At 55.7% G+C, this 21,695-nt stretch overlaps 3 protein-coding genes across 3 annotated transcripts; all 3 read left to right on the top strand.

Annotated features, from left to right (window-relative positions):
* The first annotated feature begins 4,475 nt into the window (after positions 1–4,475).
* HOXA7 (homeobox A7) lies at positions 4,476–7,458 on the top strand. The gene is made up of 2 exons (XM_049894282.1): positions 4,476–4,968; positions 5,953–7,458. Exons 1-2 carry the CDS (start codon positions 4,590–4,592, stop codon positions 6,282–6,284), a joined length of 711 nt encoding a protein of 236 aa, XP_049750239.1. The 5' UTR covers positions 4,476–4,589; the 3' UTR covers positions 6,285–7,458.
* A 5,879-nt stretch (positions 7,459–13,337) lies between these two features.
* Positions 13,338–15,632, top strand: HOXA6 (homeobox A6). The gene is made up of 2 exons (XM_049893793.1): positions 13,338–13,960; positions 15,363–15,632. Exons 1-2 carry the CDS (start codon positions 13,519–13,521, stop codon positions 15,620–15,622), a joined length of 702 nt encoding a protein of 233 aa, XP_049749750.1. The 5' UTR covers positions 13,338–13,518; the 3' UTR covers positions 15,623–15,632.
* A 1,614-nt stretch (positions 15,633–17,246) lies between these two features.
* On the top strand, positions 17,247–20,158 carry HOXA5 (homeobox A5). Its single transcript, XM_049893792.1, has 2 exons — positions 17,247–18,216; positions 19,169–20,158. The coding sequence occupies exons 1-2, from the start codon at positions 17,322–17,324 to the stop codon at positions 19,417–19,419; spliced, it is 1,146 nt and encodes a 381-aa protein (XP_049749749.1). The 5' UTR covers positions 17,247–17,321; the 3' UTR covers positions 19,420–20,158.
* The last annotated feature ends 1,537 nt before the right edge of the window (positions 20,159–21,695 follow it).

The raw sequence follows: 21,695 nt of genomic DNA, 5'->3' as shown, positions 1-21,695 counted from the left end.
GCAAGGCCCAGAGGCCACGACGGCGGTAGACGAAGTTCAGGCCGACCTGGCTGCAGTGCCTCAGTGCGGCCAGCAGATGGCAGTGTGGCTCCACGCAAGAGGTGTCGGCGCCGCCATCTCCCGCAGCCGCGAGCCTGGGAAGTTCCTAAGATGTCGACTTGACGCGAGCCTTTCTGGAATGGGAGCCCCAGATTTGAGTGAACGGCAGCCGTATATTTTCGGTGTTGCTCACACCGGGCGGGAAGCTGCTCTGGCAAGTTGCGGGGCTCGGCTGGCCCGCATCGCCCCCACCTCCGTGCCCCCGAAGGCTCCGCGCTGCGGCGCTGCAGCGGTCCGGGTGACTGCGGGGCTGTAGCTCGTTGGCGGGGACGCCGCCGGGGTCACCGTGCCCAGCCCGGGACAGGCCTCGGGGCAGCAGAGAGCGCGGGGACCCCAGGTGGCCGGCGCACGGACTCAGGGACGGACGCCTACAGCCCAGGGACCTGGTGCCCCCGCCCCAGGGCGTGCAGAGGACACACACGGAGGCAACCGGGCCGTGGCGGAGCCGGCGGCCCCGAAACCCGCGCCCCGGCACAGGCCCGGAGAGCAAGGAACCCGTGGGCGAGCCAGGACCCGGGACTCCGCCGGCTTGAATTCGTGACTGTAAAATTGGGCGTAAAGACATTCTTGGTGACTGTCCGGTGTGGGTCCTGCGACCGAGTTGGCCGGGATGGGGAGTCCCGGGGGCCGGATCGGGAGCTGCTTTGGTTATTCTAAAATAAATGTGACGTTCAAAATAACACTGAAAATAACTACCCCACGCACGCTCCAGGATTGGAGCGCACGTCGTGGGAGCCGCCCGTACTTTCTCTCGCGTCTTATTATTTCGGCAGTGGAGGTACCGAGGCTGCTCCTGTGTCCCCGGTTTCAGGGACCGGAAGGGAGGAGACCCCAATCCTGGCCTGCCGCTTCCCGACCCCGGGAGGGTAAGACGCTCCGAGCCTCCCTGAGGCGGACCTGAGCCTGTCCACAGATCAGCCCCGGCCTGCGGCGGAGAGGTTTCCCAGGGAAAACGGAAAAGCAAATAGAGAACCCTTCGGAGCACCTCCAGAGCCATGTGAACACGCTGCGCGCTGCATTTATTTGGGTCGTAATAGTCTCCGCCAAGCCCACAAAATGTTTATGACCCACATCTCAGCGCTGTACACGTCGTAAAGCTGGGGACTGAATTTTGGCTGACATCTCTCCTGGTGTCTGTGTGTGTCTGTGTGTGTGTGTTCTCTCCTTTTCTCAGTCTGTATACCCTGGCAGGTATTACAGACACACGTCTTCATTATATTTTTATATAATACACAATATTTCTCAACATCTGAGTGTGCGAAGGGTTTTATAGCTTCCCGGAAAGTCACGCGTGGTTGTGTATCCAATTCACAGATTTTGTAAAGCTCGGTTTATGTAACTCCAAATAAATGGAGAAGGAGCAGATAGGTGGCGACCACTTCTCTCCACCGATCACGGAGGCTCCAGGTATGTGTAGGCCTCTCTGGGTGTCAAAGGCTTCATGACCACCTAGCTGGCCTCCCTTGCCCTTGGCCGGCCGGTGGCTGCTTGGCGGCTTTCTCTGCCCAGACCGCAGGGGAACGGCTTCCCAGCAGCGGCCCGTGATCTTTTGCTAGTGTCAGGATCCGACTGTCACTGCGCCCAGGCCGCGACCTCTCCGTGGGTGGAGAATAGACGCTCAGCCCGCGTGAGGGGTGAGGGTAGAAACGTTCGGAGATGCGAAACTCGAATCGAATCGTAGGGCTTCCAGGCAGGAACCATTCGCTGCGGAGAGCTGGGTTTACATATCTAGCTGGATTTAAATATTGAAGACTATTTGTGTAGCAAGAAGCAGGGGAAACACACTCTCCAAATACGTAGGAACCCAGCCCTGGTAGAGCAGTGAACGGTGTCTTTATTTAAGATTGGAAACCGGCCTACATGTGCCTGCGCCGGGTCGAGCGTCAACGAGCATTTCTGTGAATGTTATCACACATAACCAAGTGCATTTCTGTCTTTCAGCTAAATTACTAAGGAACCAATGGTTCTATGACATGCGGTTAAAGAAGCCTTATTGAAAGCCTGACTTTGTCCTGCCTTTTCGTTTTAAAACCCGGCCACAGAAGACGGGAGGGAAGAAGCCCAGGAACGAAAAGGAGGTTTCAGTGCCCGTGGGACTCGGCCTAGATGGCTGACTTCGGCCTAGAGGGACCAAGGCCTTGAGGGCAGGATCCAGATCCACCTTGGCCGGGATGGAAGGGCAGCGCGTCCTGCCAGGGCAGCATGGATGCGCGCGGGGCAAAACCCGTGCAACGATGAGCATGAGGCGTGGGCGGCCAGCCCTGCCTCCGTGAGGACGTTTGTTCCTTCCTTCCCCAGTTCCCTGAAATCTCTCCCCACTCGGGCTGTCAGTTCGCCTCGCTCAAGGCAGGAGCTACTTTAAACACCTTTGCTATAGGCAGCTTGGCCGCCCGAGTCTAGACAGAAGGCGGCGGCGGCGGCGGGGCAGTGGTCTTCCCCTTTGCGTCTTGCTCTGTGTCACCCAAGGAACAATTTATTGGTCTAAAGCCGCCTAATTCCGCCTCTTTGATCTCCTAGCTTTCTTCTTGTTTTCTTGTCTCCCTTTAATTTTCTTAGGTTTTTATTTCTTCCCGGAAAACGATGCAATTTGAAATATTTCTTTTCGTCCGACCCCCTCCATTTCCCATACAAGCTATCCTCCTGAACCACTATAAAGGGACATCCTTGGATACTGCCCCCCAGGGCCTGGTACCCCCTCCCCCCCCCACGCCACCGGTCTCCCACCTGTCTCGGCAGCCCCGGCCTCCCCACCCACCCCCAGCTCGTCCCCTCTACAGGAGCTGGGACTCATGCGCTTTCTGGTCTAAATCCTCCCGCCACCTTTTGTGCTCCCAGGACCCCCTGATAGGGTGCGGTGAACTAGGGGCAGCCGGGACCCTCTTAAAGTGATGGAAAGCGCTTTGTACACAAGGACCAAACTCTATAATTTAAAGAATTTCCGGGGCAATTCCATTGTGAGGTAGGGTTTATGGTGTGCAATCGAGCTGGGCAGTAAAAGGCGTCCTGACCCGGCAGTGGGGCTCCCAGCGTGGCCTGGGCAGTTTATGAGGCGTTTAGAGGAAGGGTTCACCCCACCACCCTCTCCGGAGCAGTGGGCCGCAGGGGCTTTGGGGCCCAACCCTGCCTGTGCAAGGGTGAGAGGCTGGGAAGGTAAGCGCCGGGAGTTGGGGGCCAAGTTGGGAGGGAGTGAGATTACTCTGCACTCCCTCTATCAGGGAGCTGGCTTTTGGAAAGGTGAAGCCTGACAAAGCTAGGTGGCTCCTCTGGAGGGTCTCCCTTTTATTTTTGGCGTCTTCAAAATAAACGAAGGTCCGCAGTGGGCTGTAACCCTCAGGCCCTGGGCCTCCTCTCTTCTCTCCCAACCGGGCTCTAAAAAATGCATTGCCTCGAGGCACCCAAGTCCACGAGGGAGAGCTGGGGTGGAGGTCCAGAGGTGGCTGGGTTGAAGGCTGCCAAAAACCTCAAGTGGCTAGAGGTGCCCCAGAAGTGTGCGGGGTCTGGAGTTCTTTCAAGCTGGGGAAAGGAGACCCGGCTCCCAGTGAGCCAGGGGTTGCGGGAAGGACAAAGGAGCGTGCAGCCATTTCTGCGGCTGCCGCAGCCAGCCAGGTGCCCAGGAGCAAACGCACCGAGCCTGCAGGGCCGCGGTGTCCGGGAGAAAGGGTGAGGGACTCCAGTTAATAAATCTGTTTGCAAATGAGGCTCATTAATAGATAAATACTTCACTGTTGCCTTTAGGAAGGAAAACAGTCCGCTACCGATTAAGGAAAGGAAGCTGGAAGATGTTGACTTTATTTGAACCACATGGTTCTAGCTTGTGGTGGAGTTCTCGCTGCAGCTGGAAGTGATGCTGCACCTTCCCTGTCCGGATCCGAGTCCAAGTCCGGCCTGTCGCCCACTGGACCTGGGTGGGGGGGGACACATAAGAAGAGTCAATTTGCCCAAAGCAAGACCTGCCCGCAGGACCACTGTGGGGCGGGCGGGGGCGTGTGCTGCAGAGACCCTCCCGGGACTGGGTCAGCAGGCTGAAAGAGGGACAGAGAGAACTGGCCGGCTTGGTCCGGGGTTCCATCCCCTCTGGGTCCCCACACTCCGCAGAACAGGCAGGAGGGGGCTAAGTCGGCCAGCCTCGCGTGGCGTCCGCAGTCCCCAGCGCCCGGGTTGGCGGCCGCTGGGCGCTGTCGCGGGGCCCATGGGCCCTTTTCCCGCAGGACACTGCCTGGCCTACCCCGCGCGGGCAGGTTCGTTGGCCACATATTTGAGCCTCTTCCCCTTCCATTCTAGGCGGCCGCGGGCCCGGCGGAGCGAGACCACCTGTGAGGGCGGCCGAGATTGGCGGAGGCGGTCATGTGGGCGGTCACGTGCTGCAGCAAGCTCCGTCCAAAAGAAAATGGGGTTTGGTGTAAATCTGGGGGTGTAATGTTATCATATATCACGCTACCTCGTAAAACCGACACTGAAAGCTGCCGGACAACAAATCACAGGTCAAAATTATGAGTTCTTCGTATTATGTGAACGCGCTTTTTAGCAAATATACGGCGGGGGCTTCTCTGTTCCAAAATGCTGAGCCGACTTCTTGCTCCTTTGCGCCCAACTCGCAGAGAAGCGGCTACGGGGCGGGCGCCGGCGCCTTCACCTCATCCGTGCCGGGCTTGTACAATGTCAACAGCCCCCTCTATCAGAATCCCTTCGCGTCTGGCTATGGCCTGGGCGCCGACGCCTACGGCAACCTGCCCTGCGCCTCCTACGACCAAAACATCCCCGGGCTCTGCAGTGACCTCGCCAAAGGCGCCTGCGACAAGGCGGACGAGGGCGCGCTGCACGGCCCGGCCGAGGCCAATTTCCGCATCTACCCCTGGATGCGATCTTCAGGTAGGCGCAGCCGCTAGGCGGCCGGGACAGGCGGGCGGGTGGCCGGGAGCTGGGAGCCGGAGCGGGGAGTGCGGGGCCCGGGAGCGCAGAGCGCGGAGCTAGGCGGCTGTGCGGCGGCCGCCCTGTGACTCCTGGCGGCGCTGCTTTTCTGGTTTTAATTAAAGCCGAGGCGCCATTGCGTGGAGAGCCCGTAGCATTGTATGTAAATGAGGCTCATAAAACTTTTTATGGTCCAATTAATGGGTTCGATCCTCGTAAATTTATTTAACTCCATTTGCCTTGGAATTTTAGCATCAAGTTTGTTCGCTATTCTCTCTCCCCCTCTCTCTTTCTTCACTCTCTTTAGTCCTCTCTTCTTTCCTCCTCCTCTCCCTTTCAGCCTGGCTTTTCTTTCTCAAAAGCTAGGAGAGCCCATCTCTCCAGGGCTCCTCACACGCCTTGGTGCCAGGGGCCATTTCAAGGCGGGGGGCCCGGAGGAAGTGGGAGACAGACGGTCGGAGCTCCCTAGGAAGAGAAGGGGGCGCGGGCTGCCTGGGAAGGAGGGCGCCCCAGGAGTGCAGGCTGCTCAGGGGTCGCCCACTTGCCCACAAGGCAGGGAGGCGACCGGCTCGTCTTTGAATGGCCAAAGCGCAGTGTCTCCCACTTGCCCACTCTCTATATTTACAATTTCCCTTTGTCAGGGGGAAGCAGGACATTGTGGAAGCGTAGCCGGCTGGAAAGAGTGGTTGTAAAGTTGAGAGTGCGCTTTCCCTCCTTACAGAGCTGCCTGAGCTTCCGGCACAGCAGTTGGGTCTGGTGAAAACACCCGCCCGCCCTCCTCCCCTAGCTCAGTCCTGGGGCACGGGGTGGAGCGGAGGAGCATCTGGGTCAGGGCGGGGAGGAAGGTGCAGGCTCTGGGAGTGCAGGCTGGCTAATGCCCTGTCCTATCCGTGTCTCTGTCGGCATGTCTATCCATGTGTGCGTCTGTCCCCACGTCTGCTCCAGGGCCAGACAGGAAGCGGGGCCGCCAGACCTACACGCGCTACCAGACGCTGGAGCTGGAGAAGGAATTCCACTTCAACCGCTACCTGACGCGGCGGCGCCGCATAGAGATCGCCCACGCGCTCTGCCTCACCGAGCGCCAGATCAAGATCTGGTTCCAAAACCGCCGTATGAAGTGGAAGAAAGAGCATAAAGACGAGGGGCCCACCACTGTCGCAGCCCCCGAGGGCGCTGTGCCCGCTGCCGCCACCGCCGCTGACGCCGCCACTGCCGCCGCTGACAAGGCCGACGACGAGGACGAGGAGGAGGAGGACGAAGATGAGGAGGAAGAATGAAGGGCCAAGGCAGGGCCCTGGCTGCACCGGACAGTCGGGAAAGCATCTTTAAGAGACTAACTGGTTTTATTTCCAAACATGAAAGAAAAAAAAATGTTTTAAAAAAAAAAAAACAGCAAAACACCCAGCTCCCCTAACCCCAGCCCTACCCGCCCCATCACCGACTCCAGCTCCCAACTCTTCTGAACTGAGCGGCCACAGAGACTGGGTCCCCTTGGGGACCTCCTCTGGCTCCAAGGACCCCCCAACAGGTACCCCCCTCAACCCCAGGCCGATGGCCAGGCGCTGGCCCGGCCAAAATACTACCTAGCACAGGCCTTGGCATGAGGCACTCCCAAACTACCTATGGGCTCAGCCCTAGCGGGCCTCCACTCCCAGGAAGCCCCAACTGTGTCCCAACACTGGCAGACACTCAGCACCACTCCCCATGCCCCCCAAGGACCTGACTCTTTCAGTACTACCTATTTGCCCCAAACTACCTATTTCGTGCTTGCTGGCTCGCCTGCTACCTAGTGCTGGCCCCACCCCGGGCCAGGCCCTTGCTGCTTCTTGCAGGCAGCCTTTGGGGTCCCTGAAGGCTGCACTGGGATCCGGGGAACAGGGCTTTGGCTTCTATTTAAATTGAAAAATAATATATTTATTCCAAAGCATTCTAAGTGCTGCAACCTAGAGTCCCTCCTTCTCTGGCCTGGGTACCCCAAGTTCAGGCCCATTACTCTGCTTCTTGAAGGGAGCATTCCTGAGCTGGCTGCACACCTCTGGGTTAGCTTCAGCTTAGTAGGACTATGGAGATGCTGCCAGCTATACTGCCCCTTTCCCTGGCCCCTGTGTTCTACTGTCCAGCCGTGTTGAATATGTACACCCTGACTTTTCCTACAATAACAAATCCTGTATATTTGAACAATTTTTTTTTTGGTCATTTATATAGTCTTGGAGCTCATTTGTAAAGCAATGTCTTGACTCCGGAAAGATATGTTAATGGGGTGACTTTGTAGCATGGTGTGTTGTCTTGACCTAACTGTAGCGGGTAGGGGGGCCAAAGCCCTCCCAGCATCCTTCATCATCTCCTAGTTGTCCTGCATCCCCCTGGGCTCCACTCCGAGGTTCAGGGAAGGCACGCTTCCCATTTTACCCAGCTAATGGTGTTTTATGTATCAGAATAATAAAGATGCTTGGTAACAAAGAAACACAGACTGCTTGATCCAGAAGGGACCTGGGGGAGGCAAGAGGTGAGCATGGCTGGATGACAAGCCCTTGTTGTGTCTGTGCACCCAAAGGGGCAGTGGGAAAGCAAAGGTGGAGTGACTTCCCTTGAGTCCAAGTGTTGGGTGTCATGTCCTTTTGTGTGTGTGTGTTTATGTGTGAATATGTGTGGGTATGCAAGTACCTATATTTATATTTGTTTTCATGTATGCATATATTTTTACATGAGTCCATAATTATGTGTATTTCTGTGTCCATAATTGAGAGTGTGTTTCTGTGCCTATAATTGTATCTATTTCTCTGTCTATAATTAAGTGAATGAGTTTCTGTGTCCATAATTGTATGTATTTCTGTGATCAATATTGTATGTATTTTTATATCCATAATTGAGTGTATGTGTTTCCATGTGTCTGTAACTGTATGTGTGCATTTCTCTGTGTGGAGATGTTTGTCTGGTTTTTGTATGTGTGCAAAAACATCTTCCAGATCCCTTGAAAACAGTCTTCGATGGATATATCCTCGAACCTCCCTAGAAACCTCCATAAATTCTGTGAGCCGATCCCAAATCTGCCCTTTCTTCTAAGGCTGTGTGAGGTGGGTTTGAAAAGGGGGACTACCCTGCCATTCATCCCTGATCCCCCATGTGCCCTGAACCCAGCCCTAGACTAAAAGGTGGAATTCGGGGCATCTGCTGCAGCGGGCCACACTGCGGCAGAGGAATGCCGGGAGGGGCAGGGGTGCAGATCTCCGGCTGCGCAGCCTGGCCGGGGTGTCAGGGTTCCGGCAAGGACCAGGGACTGGGGAAAGGACGACGGGTGGTGGCGGCAGAGCAAAGTAGCCTCAGCTGGGCTGCCAAAGACCTGTACTCCGGTATCCTTACCTGGGCAGGGCCCGCCTCTTACGGTTTTTTAAAATAAAACCGGGCCCAGCCAGGTCTGTTAAATTCGCTGCCCCAAGTCGGGGCGGCCTGCGTGGTAAGATGGCGCCGGTGGAAGAGCTGCCTCCTCTTAGGGATGGGGAAAGGGTCATAAATCCGTTGTTGTTTATGAAAATTTACAACTTTGCAATACAACTTTATGAGTTGTTCGGCCCTTCCATTGGCCGCTGTCGGTCATGTGGATGGGAACCGTGAACATGAACTTTTTTATAATTTCCCTTGCGAGAATAGAGCCGCATTCTTTTGCTCGCCTCCGTCCTGCCTACTTCGGAGCTCTGCCTTCCAGCCGGGCTCGACAGCGCTTTGTCCGGCGATGGCGAGCGAGGGGAGGCCCAGGCCGGGCCCAGCCTGGCCGCTCCCGCCGGAGGTGGGGCGTGTTCAGCTCCCATCGCCGCAGCGGCCGCTTTGCAACTCGCAACCTGGCTAATTTCTGCGTCCTCTGGCACCAGGAAAGTGGACAGTTCGCTTCCCCGGCTGCTCAAGCGACAGCTGTCAGAGGGGCAGGAGCTTCTGGGAGCCGCCATCTGAAGGTGAGACATGCGAGGAGGAGACAGGAGCAAAGGTAGTGAGATGCAGCCTGTGGCGGCAGCAGTGGGAGAGGGCACCCAGGGCGGCTTTGGAGAGGGGCGCTTCACCCTCAGCCACATACAACAGCCCACATTGGCCCCCCCACACACACACTACGGCCCCCACACATCACTCACTCACACGCACGCTCCCCTCCCTGGCTTATTATGGAGTAAATGCCCTCCTTCCCTCCGTGGCACAGGGCCCGGGCACAGGGCGGCAGCACTGGGGTCTTCTCCCTCGCTCCCCAGCGACCCCACGGAGCCCAAAGGGAAGTGGCCCGTTTCCTCCGTCCCCCATCGGCCTCTTGGGTTTGGATTTTTATTTTTTCATTCACTACTCAATTGGTTCGATTGAATTCTCTAACAGCAGGAGACAGTTTCCGACCTGGGAAGGTGAGATGAGGTAGGGGGAAAGTGAAATAATCGACAGGCATCTTCCCAGCTCCAGCACGGGGGGACCTTCTACTTTCTGTGAGAGCTGGTTTCTGTAGAGAAAGATCGAACGGCGGGGAGGAGGGGAACTTACTAATTGGGCCAGAGACCGCCGCTGATTGCTTTCTTCCCTCCGCGCCGTTTTCTGATGAGAGAGGTCTGAAACGTTGGGAGGGGGAATAGGTGCGTAGATGGGATTCTGTATCGGAGGAGAAGATGGGGTTAATTGGTTGAATGTTGTTTGGCGGGAAGCTTCTGTGCAGAGAACGCTGTGGGGTTAGTGCGGGTGGCAGGGGCCCGCAGCTAAGGTTGAAGGAAAGGCGCGAACCGGGTCTGGGCGATACAGGGACCTCCACCCACCCACCCATCCCAGCGCGGCGAGCTGGAGACAGCGCGCCCCACCCTCGCGAGCCGAGAGAGGACTGTGCGGCTGCCTGGAGGAGGCGCAGAGGGCACCGCAGGCGCTGACTCTACTAGCAAGGGGGGCACGGACCCGACCGTAGGTCGGTTTGGGTGTGCGTGGTGCCAGATTTGTTCTGGGAGTTCCCGAGACAGCTACAAGGAAGGAGCCCGAGGTTCTGGAGTCGAATTCTTGTTTTGTTTGTTTGTTTTTCGTTTTTGGTTGTTGTTGTTGTTTTCCCGTCTTGAGACGTTATCTTGGTATTCATTCGATTATGAAGAAGGGATGTTTGGGACGTTCGCCCGCGCTGTGGGTGCGCTCCCGCGGAATAAAGAGGCGTACTGGCATCGCAGGGCGGCCCGCCGCCTGACTGCGGCTGCCGGGGGCGGATTATTTATTACTGCCACGCAGGGCGCTCGCTGCTGCCACGCTGTGGCCGTCGCCGGGACCGACGCCAGCCGCAGCCCAGCATCGTACAGCCTGGCGCGATTGCTGTGCGGGCCCCTCGGAGATTCCCCAGCAGGCCGGGGAGAGAGGGGTGAGGTGGAGGTGTAGGGGGCGGCATCCGGGGGCCCGATTGGCCGGGAACTCTCCCCCCGCCTCGGCCACCCCACTGGAGCTGGATGCCGGACTAGACTCGGTGCCCCCTCCCGCAGGGAGACCGGTTGCACAGGCGTCACGTCATGGCTGCTTCTGTCCAAACTGCGCGTCCCAAGGCGCCCCAAGGGTGCACGCTGGTTCGGTTCGGGGAGCTCGCCTATTTTGGGATTCTGAAATCGGAGACAGCACTTGTAGTCCTGAGGCCTGTGAGCCTGGCTGGCCCTGAGGAGAACTGGCAATGGCAAGAAAGGCGGGCTTTAGCTCCAGGCGAGGGCCTGCGACGGGCAGAGGCCGCACCTGTGTGCGACGGGCTCTGGACTGGGCTAGAGATCTGAGCAAGATGGCCTTCCAGCCCCTTCACACACACCTGCCCGGTCACCTGCCCCCGGCCAGTGGAGGTCGAGGAGCTCAATGGGCAGCTCCGCGAAAGGGCGGGCGGTGAAGCCCTACTCGCCATCCTGTCCCGCCCCCCCTTGGAGAGCAGCTGAAAGGTAAGTGGACTTTCTGTGTGGCTTTGACAGAGGAGAGCTCTAGGTGGCCATTCTCACCATCCCAGAGAGACTCCGGTGGGTGTCTGGGGCTCTTGTTTGCCTGAGTGGATCTTGGCATATATACACGTATATGTATGCATGTGTATATATATATATATATATATATGTATATATTTTCCACGAATAGCACCTAAAGCTGGTTGGAGAAATAGATTGGTCTGTTGCCAATATGATATTGTGATATGCACCAGCCTTGGCTAAAATGTAGGGGTTTCCATTTAATTTTTTTTTTCCATCTTAGTGCCTACATAAACTAGAAATATAATATTTTTGGCTCTTAGCTGTGAAATCAAATTCTCTGGTTGGCTAGGACAATGATTAGATTGAGACTCCAGGTCAAAGCATAACAAATAATAATAATAGTAATAAACTGTCACCAGCCCCAACGCTGTGTAGGACATGGAGGAATGAAAGAGAAATTATAAACGGAAACATTTATCAACATCTCCATATGGCTATTATTTTCATCTTAAATAATAATAACTTGCTTGAAATCATTGTCATCAGATGGGCTTGTTTAAGAAACAATAACTTAAACATGCTTTTCTTCAAACATGGATTTAAAGAAATAATTCCCTTTTTAATTTTTAACTGACTCCTGAGCTTTCATCTTTACCTATCAGAGCATTTCCATGATGAAATACAAGGGAAATTTCAAATTCTAACCTCTCCTACAAGGCCGTCCTTTATATCTGCAAAGGAGAAACTTTCCCGGGCTGGACTGATTGGGGTGCAGCCCCTTTGCAGACAGCGGGCAAGCCACTTGCAGGGGTGTCCGAGTGGGCTCTGTGGAGGCCAGCATTAGGCCAGCCCCTTCCCAATGTTTTTCCTTTGAGGAGAAGGAAGGGTAGGGAAAAAATCGGAAAGCAAGGAAGAGATTAAGTAAGTCGTCGCCAGATTCCTAGTGGGCATTGCCCCTCCCCAAGTCCTGAACCCCTTCAACCTGCATTTGCCAGGGTTTTACAGTCTTATAAACACCCTCCAGAAAGTCAGCCAAATCGTATAAATAGTTTTTCCTCAGCCACCACAGAATTGAGGATTTTAAAGCTAATTCAAGGGGTTTTACAAGCCCAACAAACACAGTCATAAAAATGCCACTGGAACGATATCACATTTTACAAAACTAGATTGATCCGTGTGCTGTAAAAGTCAACTATCTCGAAGGCACACCTCTCAGGCAAGAGCGAGCAGGAGGACAGGCTTTTCATGTCTTGTCTGGGGACAACCAGGCCTGGAATGGCAGCGAAATCAGTTCAGAGGATTTCTGGAGCCGGTGAGACAACTGTTCTCAGTCCTGGAGCAAGGAAGGGCGGCAGGCCCAGGAGCAGTCCCAAGAAGGGCAGGAGTGAGAGTCGACCAGGACAGCGCTGGTTGTCGGGTACCCCGGATACCAAGCTCATCAATTATCTCTCTGCCTTGGGCCCTGCAGAGCTGCCCTCTCTTCCCTCGCTCCGCCAGGAGCCCTGTGTCTCCTGTGCCTCTAGGATGAGGACAGAGAGATTCCACATCTGGATTCTGATCTCTCTCAGCTCGGAGTGGTCCTAGCAGTGGAGGGCAGAGTCCCAGGACGCTAGGTGAGGGGAGCAGGTTCCACAACTGGCTTTGCGAAGCTCGGTCTCAGGGCTGCTCTTCTGTGGGTCCCTTTCTTGTTGAAAACACTGGTTTCTGGCCTCTCAGTTCTCTGGGTTCAAAGGCAGGATGGGGGCGCACAGATGGCGGGGGTGCTTGGAGGCCTGGCAGGCCGGGTAATTGGAGGAGCCCAAGGGAACCCAAAGAAGACGTGTATGAGGAGGGGGCAGGCGGGAAGAGTCTATGTTTGGTCGTCGGGTCCTGGTCAGCATGAGGTGGGCCTTCCTCTCTCGCCAGGCCCAGACCCCTGGTGGGGATGAAAAGGGGGGAAGGAGTAACGCATAAATAATTCCTGAGGCGCAGGAGTGAGGAGCAGGGAGGAGTAAAGGCCTGGTTTCTCGGAGCCCCTTCTCCAGCTGTGGAACCTGCACCCAAGGGTAGAGGTGCTCAGGGGGAGGAGCAAGTCAGGGCCAAACAGGGAGGGAAGTCCCGCAGGGAGCAAAGGCGTCCTTGTCACCGCCCCTCCTGGCGCGGGGCTGTCAGGTTTCCTGTTCGGAGGAAAAACCCAGCAAAATCCAACAAGGCAAAACAGCGGGCCTGGCGAGACCTCTGCGGCTGCCCCGGTGCCTGTGCCCCTACCCTGGTCTCTATGCCCCTGCCCGGGCGTGCCCGCCGCTGGCGTTCGGGAAGGGAGCCGGGCCGGCTGGCTGTGCGCGCCCATTAATCTGCCGGGCGGGCGGCGGGCGGGCGGGCTGGGGGCTGTTTGTAACTTTGCTGCCTCGGTCGCCGCGGTCCCCGGGGAGCGGGCTCTGGCGCTCGCTCCCATTGGCCGGCTCCGCGTCAGCTGGTGCGATTTGCTGCTGTCGCTTTTGGCGTTCGGCCATCCAGAAACAAACCAGTTCGATGACTACTAATAGTTATAGCCAGATGTACTAATACACAACAAATCACAGTCCTGCAGAGGGGTGCGCAAATGAGTTCCTATTTTGTGAATCCCACTTTCCCCGGGAGCCTGCCCAGCGGCCAGGATTCCTTCCTAGGCCAGCTGCCCCTCTACCCGGCCGGCTATGACGCGCTGAGGCCCTTCCCGGCCTCTTACGGGGCGTCGAGCCTCCCGGACAAGACGTACACCTCACCTTGTTTCTACCAACAGTCCAACTCGGTCCTGGCCTGCAACCGGGCGTCCTACGAGTACGGGGCCTCGTGTTTCTATTCTGATAAGGACCTCAGTGGCGCCTCGCCTTCGGGCAGTGGCAAGCAGAGGGGCCCCGGGGACTACCTGCACTTTACTCCCGAGCAGCAGTACAAATCCGACAGCAGCAGCGTGCAGGGCAAAGCCCTCCATGACGAAGGCACCGACCGGAAGTACACGAGCCCTGTTTACCCCTGGATGCAGCGGATGAACTCCTGCGCGGGTAAGGCATTTCCCTGCAGCTCCCCCAGGAGAGTGGAGGGAGAGGGGAAGGGATCAGGGAAAGAAGGAAAGAGAAGGCGGCAGAGAAAGTAGACAGTGAAATACAAAGGAAGATTGAGCAAAGTTTCTTTGGCTTTTTAAGGAGATTAAAAAAAAAAATCCCAACGGGGCAATCAGGCAGTGGCAGAGAAAAGACAGGGGGCTGGTGTCCATGTAATGTGACACCTTAGGGGAAGGAGGGGGGTCACTGCCACTTTATGTGAGACCCATTACAGGGGCAAACCGAACAGAGGGGGCAAGAAGGAAGTATACTGAATGGGAGGGAGAGCCTGCCCAAGGTACACCCTGGTAGCACCCTGCACAGGTTTCCAAGCTGAGAGGGCCTTCTGCACCATATCACTGATAACTTCACTTTACCTCCCAACCCCCCCCCACCTACTTTCTGCCCTTCAGAAACCCGGGTAGTTAGAGGCCCCCATCTGGCCTCTTCAGTATCTCCCCAAAGCCTTGGAGGGCCACATCCCCAGCCTCAGAATTTTTTTTCTCTCTCCTCCCTTCCCCCCTCCCTCTTCCACTCGACTGCTTGCTTACTCTTAGCCAACTTCAGCCTCCTTCTGAGCCCTTGTCTGAGCCTCACACACCCTCATACTCCTGGACTGGGGAAGTCCCTCACCCATGGGCCCCTTTGGCACCAGAACAGACAGCGCAACACAGTCCTACATTTCCAGAAACGCCTATTCGTCGGTAGCTCCCTCTCTTTGCCTTTGGTTTCCAGAAACTCCAACGAGGAAGCACCTTTTCCCTTGGAGCAGGACAGAGTTTAATATGGATTTAAAAACTTATAGTGTTTTGTTTTAAAATCCAGCTCTTTTTTTCAAGGGAGCTCAGTGTGACTCAGAAGGGCCATATACTTTTGGGGGACATTGCATGGATTTGACAGGGCCGACCATTTTTACCTTTCCAAGGAGCATGCTGAATCTGACATGGCTGGCCATGGAAACATGCTCACAGAGACCCTGTGTGAATTCAGAGTGTCTACACTACTTGCAGGGCTGCACACACATCCACTCCCAGGCACACACACTGCACCCCCACAAAAACACAAATCGGGTGCCCTGAATTGAGAACAGGAGTTCTATTATTTTGCTTTTAATGGTTTTCTTAGGAGTCAGATTTTTCAAAATCAGCAACTTCCCACCTTAAGTCGTTTAAGGTGGAAAAAAGTCTTGCTTGATAGGAAACAATCTTCTCCCATCCAGTCTGCTTTTTCCGCAAATATAGTGGAAGAGGCTAGAGTGGAGACCGGGTAGCTTCCTGCGCAGAGGCTGGAGGAGCAGGGTGCGGGCTGGCTGGTTCGGCGCTGCGACCCTCGCTTACCCGCGCCTGGCCATTTCTGCCCGCAGGTGCTGTGTACGGGAGCCACGGGCGCCGAGGCCGCCAGACCTACACACGCTACCAGACGCTGGAGCTGGAGAAGGAATTCCACTTCAACCGCTACCTGACGCGGCGGCGCCGCATCGAGATCGCCAACGCGCTCTGCCTCACCGAGCGCCAGATCAAGATCTGGTTCCAAAACCGCCGCATGAAGTGGAAAAAGGAGAATAAACTCATCAATTCCACGCAGCCCAGCGGGGAGGACGCAGAGGCAAAGGCGGGCGAGTAGACTTCCGGGCAAAGAACAGGCCAGCGCAGCAACCACCCTCGGCTTTGCCCCTTTGCCCTTGCCTGCTCCCCAACTTTTCTCCCGCCTGCTCCCATCTGGGGGCTGCAGCTTCAGGGGAGCCTGAAGCTTTGCAAGCGTCTGGGCATTTCTTACCAAAAAACAAAAGCCTCAAACACCCAATCTGAGTGGTGAAGCCGGTCGCGCTGCGCACATACAGTCCCGCTCCCCAAGGCTGCCCAAACCGGTTCTGGGGTCCCCAGGCGCGCCGTAAATTCGTCCCAGGCTCTTGTGGGAGCATCTTTCCGCGTCCTGAGCTCAGAGTTTGGGGTTCTTGTCGGTTTCTGGGGAGGAAGGAGACCGGGTCGAGCCCCATTTGGGGTCTGGGCGTCTCTGCCTGTTCTCCTGCCACCAAGCCCCAGAGGGCACCGCAAAATCAACTCCTGCCACTGGAAAGAGGGGGCCTACGAACCTGGGTCCTAGCCCTGCCATGCCCTCCCAGGCCGCCCCCAGACAGAAAGGAGCGCAAGTAACAAAGGGGGCCCTCGAGAAACCTGAGCCTCTTAGCCCGGTGTGCAACCGCCAGTGCACGAGAAGTAGCCTCAGCCAAGTCGAGCCAACCTGGGCCCGCGTGGAATTTTACAGCCCGGGAAGTGACCCGGCTGCCGAAGGCTCCCAGCTCTCGATTCCCGCTCCCCGCCTCTGACTCAGCGCCGGCGCCGCTACCACAGCAGCTTTAAGAGCCAAGCAAGGGGGCCCAGGGCCATGGGAGCGGCTAGAGACCCGGCTTCCAAACGTGCTAGTGCTCCTGCGATGCCCAATTTCCAACCGGGAGGTCCTCCTTGCCTCTCGGCTATATTTGTGATTTGCTTTCGTCTTCCGGAGTCCAGGAAAATAACCACGGAGCTACTAGGCACTGCAACAACATGCTTCTATTAGCGTCCTCCCTTAACCCTTGGAGGTCTAAGCAAGACCCCAATAACTCGGCCTACGGATCCCCAGCTCCCAAATAGCCTCTGCAGCCACGGGGAGCCTAGGCCCACTCGCTGGGCTCACAGAGAACCCTCAGACTTGGGGCCCGGCTGGCTCGGGAAAGGGGACCCGGCGGTGAAGATTCTCCCGGCTGGATACTTAAGCAAATCAAATAGCAAGCTAGTGACACGAAAACCGTATTTTCACTACAGAAGAATCGACTCCGGTCATAAAAGTGTATGGAATTTGACCTCGTCTCGGAAAAACACTACACAAAAGCTATCTTTAATAGACGCCTGTCATTTATGAGCTGCAGGGACACCGTCCCTCATGCGCTCACAAAAACAGAGCCGTAATTGTAGCTGCTGCTGCTGCTGCGGGCAGGATTTATTTCACCAGTTGGCTAAACGGCCTCCTCCCTTCCCCGAAGGTGATATCTGTATTTTCAAAATTCAGAGCTGCCGGCAGGACGGGCAGAACCGAGCTCAACCTCGACACAAAATCAGAGGGGCTGCAAAGCGGGGGAAATAAAGTTGTCGTAAATAACAAAATTCAAGCCACCATCTCCCCCCAATCCTCTGCATCCTCGCCGGGCGCACGATCGGCAGCTGACGGCCTCACAATTGGTACATCCTAATGGAACTGCGAGGGAAATGCAATAATTTTGCCATAATGGGCTGTAACCTCAATTCGACCCCGGCCCTTGCAGCCCGGGGTCGGAAGCGGGGCGATGCGCCGTGCCTCCAGCGGGTGGCGCTCGAGTCCGACTGAACGGCGGCGGCGGACGACGGGCACGAGCCCGGGGCGCGCACGCCACCCCTCTCGCCTCCACCCAACTCCCCCATTAGTGCACGAGTTTACCTCTAGAGGTCATCAGGCAGGATTTACGACTGGACAACAAAAGCACGTGATTCGAAGTCGTACCCCATATTTGGGTGCCTACGTAGGAGGGAACCAAGTACATGTCCCAGTCATTTCCATAATTCATCATAAATTGTGCAAGGGTGCTATAGACGCACAAACGACCGCGAGCCACAAATCAAGCACACATATCAAAAAACAAATGAGCTCTTATTTTGTAAACTCATTTTGCGGTCGCTATCCAAATGGCCCGGACTACCAGTTGCATAATTATGGAGATCATAGTTCCGTGAGCGAGCAATTCAGGGACTCGGCGAGCATGCACTCCGGCAGGTACGGCTACGGCTACAATGGCATGGATCTCAGCGTCGGCCGCTCGGGCTCCGGCCACTTTGGCTCCGGAGAGCGCGCCCGCAGCTATGCGGCCGGCGCCAGCGCGGCACCCGCCGAGCCCAGGTACAGCCAGCCGGCCACGTCCACGCACTCGCCTCCGCCCGACCCGCTGCCCTGCTCCGCCGTGGCCCCCTCGCCCGGCAGCGACAGCCATCACGGTGGGAAAAACTCCCTGGGCAACTCCAGCGGCGCCTCGGCCAACGCCGGCAGCACCCACATCAGCAGCAGAGAGGGGGTTGGCACGGCGTCCGCAGCCGAGGAGGACACCCCCGCCAGCAGCGAGCAGGCGAGCGCGCAGAGTGAGCCGAGCCCGGCGCCGCCTGCCCAACCCCAGATCTACCCCTGGATGCGCAAGCTGCACATAAGTCATGGTAAAGCCAGCCTTTTTCTAAATTTGCGGGGGCGCGGCTCTCGGTCCTCTCTCTCTCCTTTGCTGCCCTGTCTCCTTGCCTCTTCCCTGGTCTTCTCTCTCCCAGCCCCACCGTTCTCCCTCCCCTGCCTTGCTGCTTCCTCCTTCTCTTCTCTGCAGCGCCCTGAGCTCGCAAATGGGGGGGGGGGGGAGGAAAACGGCCGCTGACCGGGCAAGTTTAGACGTTAAAGGGGGAAAGGAAAAAAAAAAAAAATCTCGAGCCCCAGCGCTTCGGAACGCGCTCCTCGGTCAAACCAGCCGAGTAGGATGCAGAGAGGTAGAGGATGGCAATAGGGTCCGTGAATCGGGCTTGTCAGGGTGGATAATTTATGAGAAAGGCTACGCTGGGGAAACAGCGTTACTAATTAGAGCCCCCGAAAAGGAGCTTGGAGGGAACAATCGAGGGGAAAGCCGGCGAGATTCTGAAGTTTGGGGGCAGAAGGGAGAGAGAAGATAAGAAAAAGAAAGCAGGCGCCCCAAGCGTGCAGGCTGGAGCAGAAGGCGGATGGCGGGGCTGGAACTTTAAGGAAGGGTGATCTGGAGGCCACTTGGGCGCTTAGGAAAGGGCCGTGCTTTGGTGGCTTTCTGAGCTGTGGGCAGCCTGGGAGGGCTGTGCCCCGGCTCGGGGCGCCCCAGGGGCAGGGCCAGAGGGCAGGAGAGGGGCGAGGGCAACCCGGGCGGTCCTACAGGACGAGGCTCCAATGGGCCAATTGTTCCCAGAATCCAAATCGTATTGTTTTCTCTCTAGAAAGGAAGAGGGAAGGAAATTCGAGAGGGGTGGGAGGGCATGGAGGGAGGACTTGTTGAGCCTCTCTCTCCCGTTCACTGCTCAGGACCCTGGCTCATCCATCTGGCGACTTCGGAAGCCAGGGGCTGAGGAGTTGGTGGCTAAACCACTGACTTTTCTGTTGCAGACAACATAGGCGGCCCAGAAGGCAAAAGGGCCCGGACGGCCTACACGCGCTACCAGACCTTGGAGCTGGAGAAGGAGTTCCACTTCAACCGCTACCTGACCCGCCGAAGAAGGATTGAAATAGCACATGCTCTTTGCCTCTCCGAGAGACAAATTAAAATCTGGTTCCAAAACCGGAGAATGAAGTGGAAAAAAGATAATAAGCTGAAAAGCATGAGTATGGCGGCGGCGGGAGGGGCCTTCCGCCCCTGAGTATCTGAGCGTTAAAAGTACTGAGCAGTATTAGCGGATCCCGCATAGTGTCAGTACTAAGGTGACTTTCTGAAACTCCCTTGTGTTCCTTCTGTGAAGAAGCCCTGTTCTCGTTGCCCTAATTCATCTTTTAATCATGAGCCTGTTTATTGCCATGATAGCGCCTGTATAAGTAGATCTGCTTTCTGTTCATCTCTTTGTCCTGAATGGCTTTGTCTTGAAAAAAAAATAGATGTTTTAACTTATTTATATGAAGCAAGCTGTTACTTGAAGTAACTATAACAAAAAAGAAAAGAGGAAAAAAAACACACACAAAAATCCCCCTTCGACCTCGTTTAGTGCCAATGTTGTGTGTTGCACTCGAGTTGTTTAACTGTGCATGTGCGTGGGAGTGTTTCTGTCTCAATAGCTCCAAGCTGTTAAAGATATTTTTATTCAAACTACCTATATTCCCTGTGTAATTAATGCTGTTGTAGAGATGACTTGATGAGACACAACTTGTTTGACGTGTAGTGACTAGTGACTCTGTGATGAAAACTGTGACTCCGAGCGGTGTGTCCCTGCGTGCCTTTGTAGGACCCTTTGCACGAACTCTGGAAGTGGCTCTTATAAGCGCAGCTTCAGTGATGTATGTTTTTGTGAACAAAGTTACAAATATTGTCCAAGTCTGGCTGTTTAAGCAAACTGTGATCAGCTTTTTTTTTTTTTTTTGTATTTGTTTTTAAGGAAAAAATACTGACTGGAAACAAAAAATAAACTTTCTATTGTAAGTTCTCTTGGTCTGGTTTGTGCCAACTAGTGAGCGGCTCTTTCTGCTTTTCTGCTTTCCTGTCTCTCTGTCCAGCCCTGGAAGCCAGAGAATGAGGCTACCTGAGCAGCCTGCCTGTGCAAGGAGGCCTCAGCCCAACACCCTGACCCGCCGCCTCCTCCCTCTGACCCATCCGAAAGCTCAGGGCAGAAAGTGGAAAAAGCTGCAGGCAAGTCCAAAGCCTGAGTCCACCTTGCCCATCTCTGAGAAAACAAAGTTAACTTTCTGGGTACAAAAAGAAGAGGTGGAGAAAGAAAAAAAGGAGGAAGAACCCGGGGCTTTGTTAGCAGTCCTCAGGGCCCACACAGGTCCTGCCTCTCTCCTAAGGCAGTCCTGGGCCTCTGCTTGCTGCAGAGGCTGCTATGCCAGGTTGTGGCCCCCAAACCCTCTGCCCCAACCCACCCCAGCACCCCTTCCCCGCACCTCGCCCTGAACCCGGTTGGCTTCTTTTACTACAATTAGTTGGCTACAAATGGAAGGTTACTTACCCCATCCTAGCTCGATTGGGAAAACTCCTCAGAGCAGCTAAAGCGCAACTAGAGATTTGCACATTTACCGACCGCTTACACTGATGCCGTCTTTCCTTTTAAAAGTTATAAAACAGTAAACTTTATAAGCCCCAGTTCCGGCTATATGACATTTGGGTGCCAAATGAATAGGGTTTTGTCTATGAATTAGATCGTAAAATCATCCATAGCACAGACAGATCGGCTCACTGGCTATAAAACGTCACGTGGGGCCATTAAAGTAAGTTTTATGGTTTTGGGGAGTTGACATCCAACATTATATACCACATAACATATAATCTCACTGACGCTGGACTCCATTTGACTCTTTTGCAGGCTACGTGTGCCGCCTGGTCATTCAAATTGTCAATTTTAGGTCCAGAAGTGCCCAAACCACAAGTTCTCAAAACTCTGAAAAATGCCTCCCTTCAAGTTAAGGTAAGCTCGCCTTCTGAGCGCTTTCAAGTTTATTTGTACCCTGAAAACTTTCTTCCTCGCTCTCCCTTTCTCTTACTCTCTCTGGTTCCCTAACTCTGAGGCTGCATCTCCATTCAAAAGCGGGAGAGCAAACTTTTCCTCTGCCCAAATCAGCAGCGCCAGGAGCCTCTTGGCGGAGGCACCAGCCGGTAAAGGGCTTGTGGCCGCGCCGCATCCCCAGGCCTAACTTTAATTGCTGCACCACCGCGGATGTTAATGACTTCCGCTGCTCTCGCCGGCGTGCAAAAAGATGATTTTTTTGAGTGCGAATGGGCCTGTGTGGGGAGAGTTGGCAGGGCCGCCGCCCCCACCAAAGGGATCTGGCCGGGTCTCGGCTCTTTGGGGGTCGTGGAGCCCTGGGGTGGGGGCTGGGAGACAGTGGGGCGCCGGCTGCGGGCGCCCATGGCTGTGCTGCGCTTAGGAGTTTGAAAGAAAGGCCCGGGCAGGGCCGAGGCAGACTCTGGCGAGATTCCTTATGGGGCTGT

Source organism: Elephas maximus, chromosome 8 (assembly GCF_024166365.1).
Source record: "Elephas maximus indicus isolate mEleMax1 chromosome 8, mEleMax1 primary haplotype, whole genome shotgun sequence".
In the NCBI taxonomy this organism is placed as follows: Eukaryota; Metazoa; Chordata; class Mammalia; order Proboscidea; family Elephantidae; genus Elephas; species Elephas maximus.
Note: the sequence above shows the minus strand (reverse complement) of the source record. Positions and strands in the feature narration are given on the sequence as shown.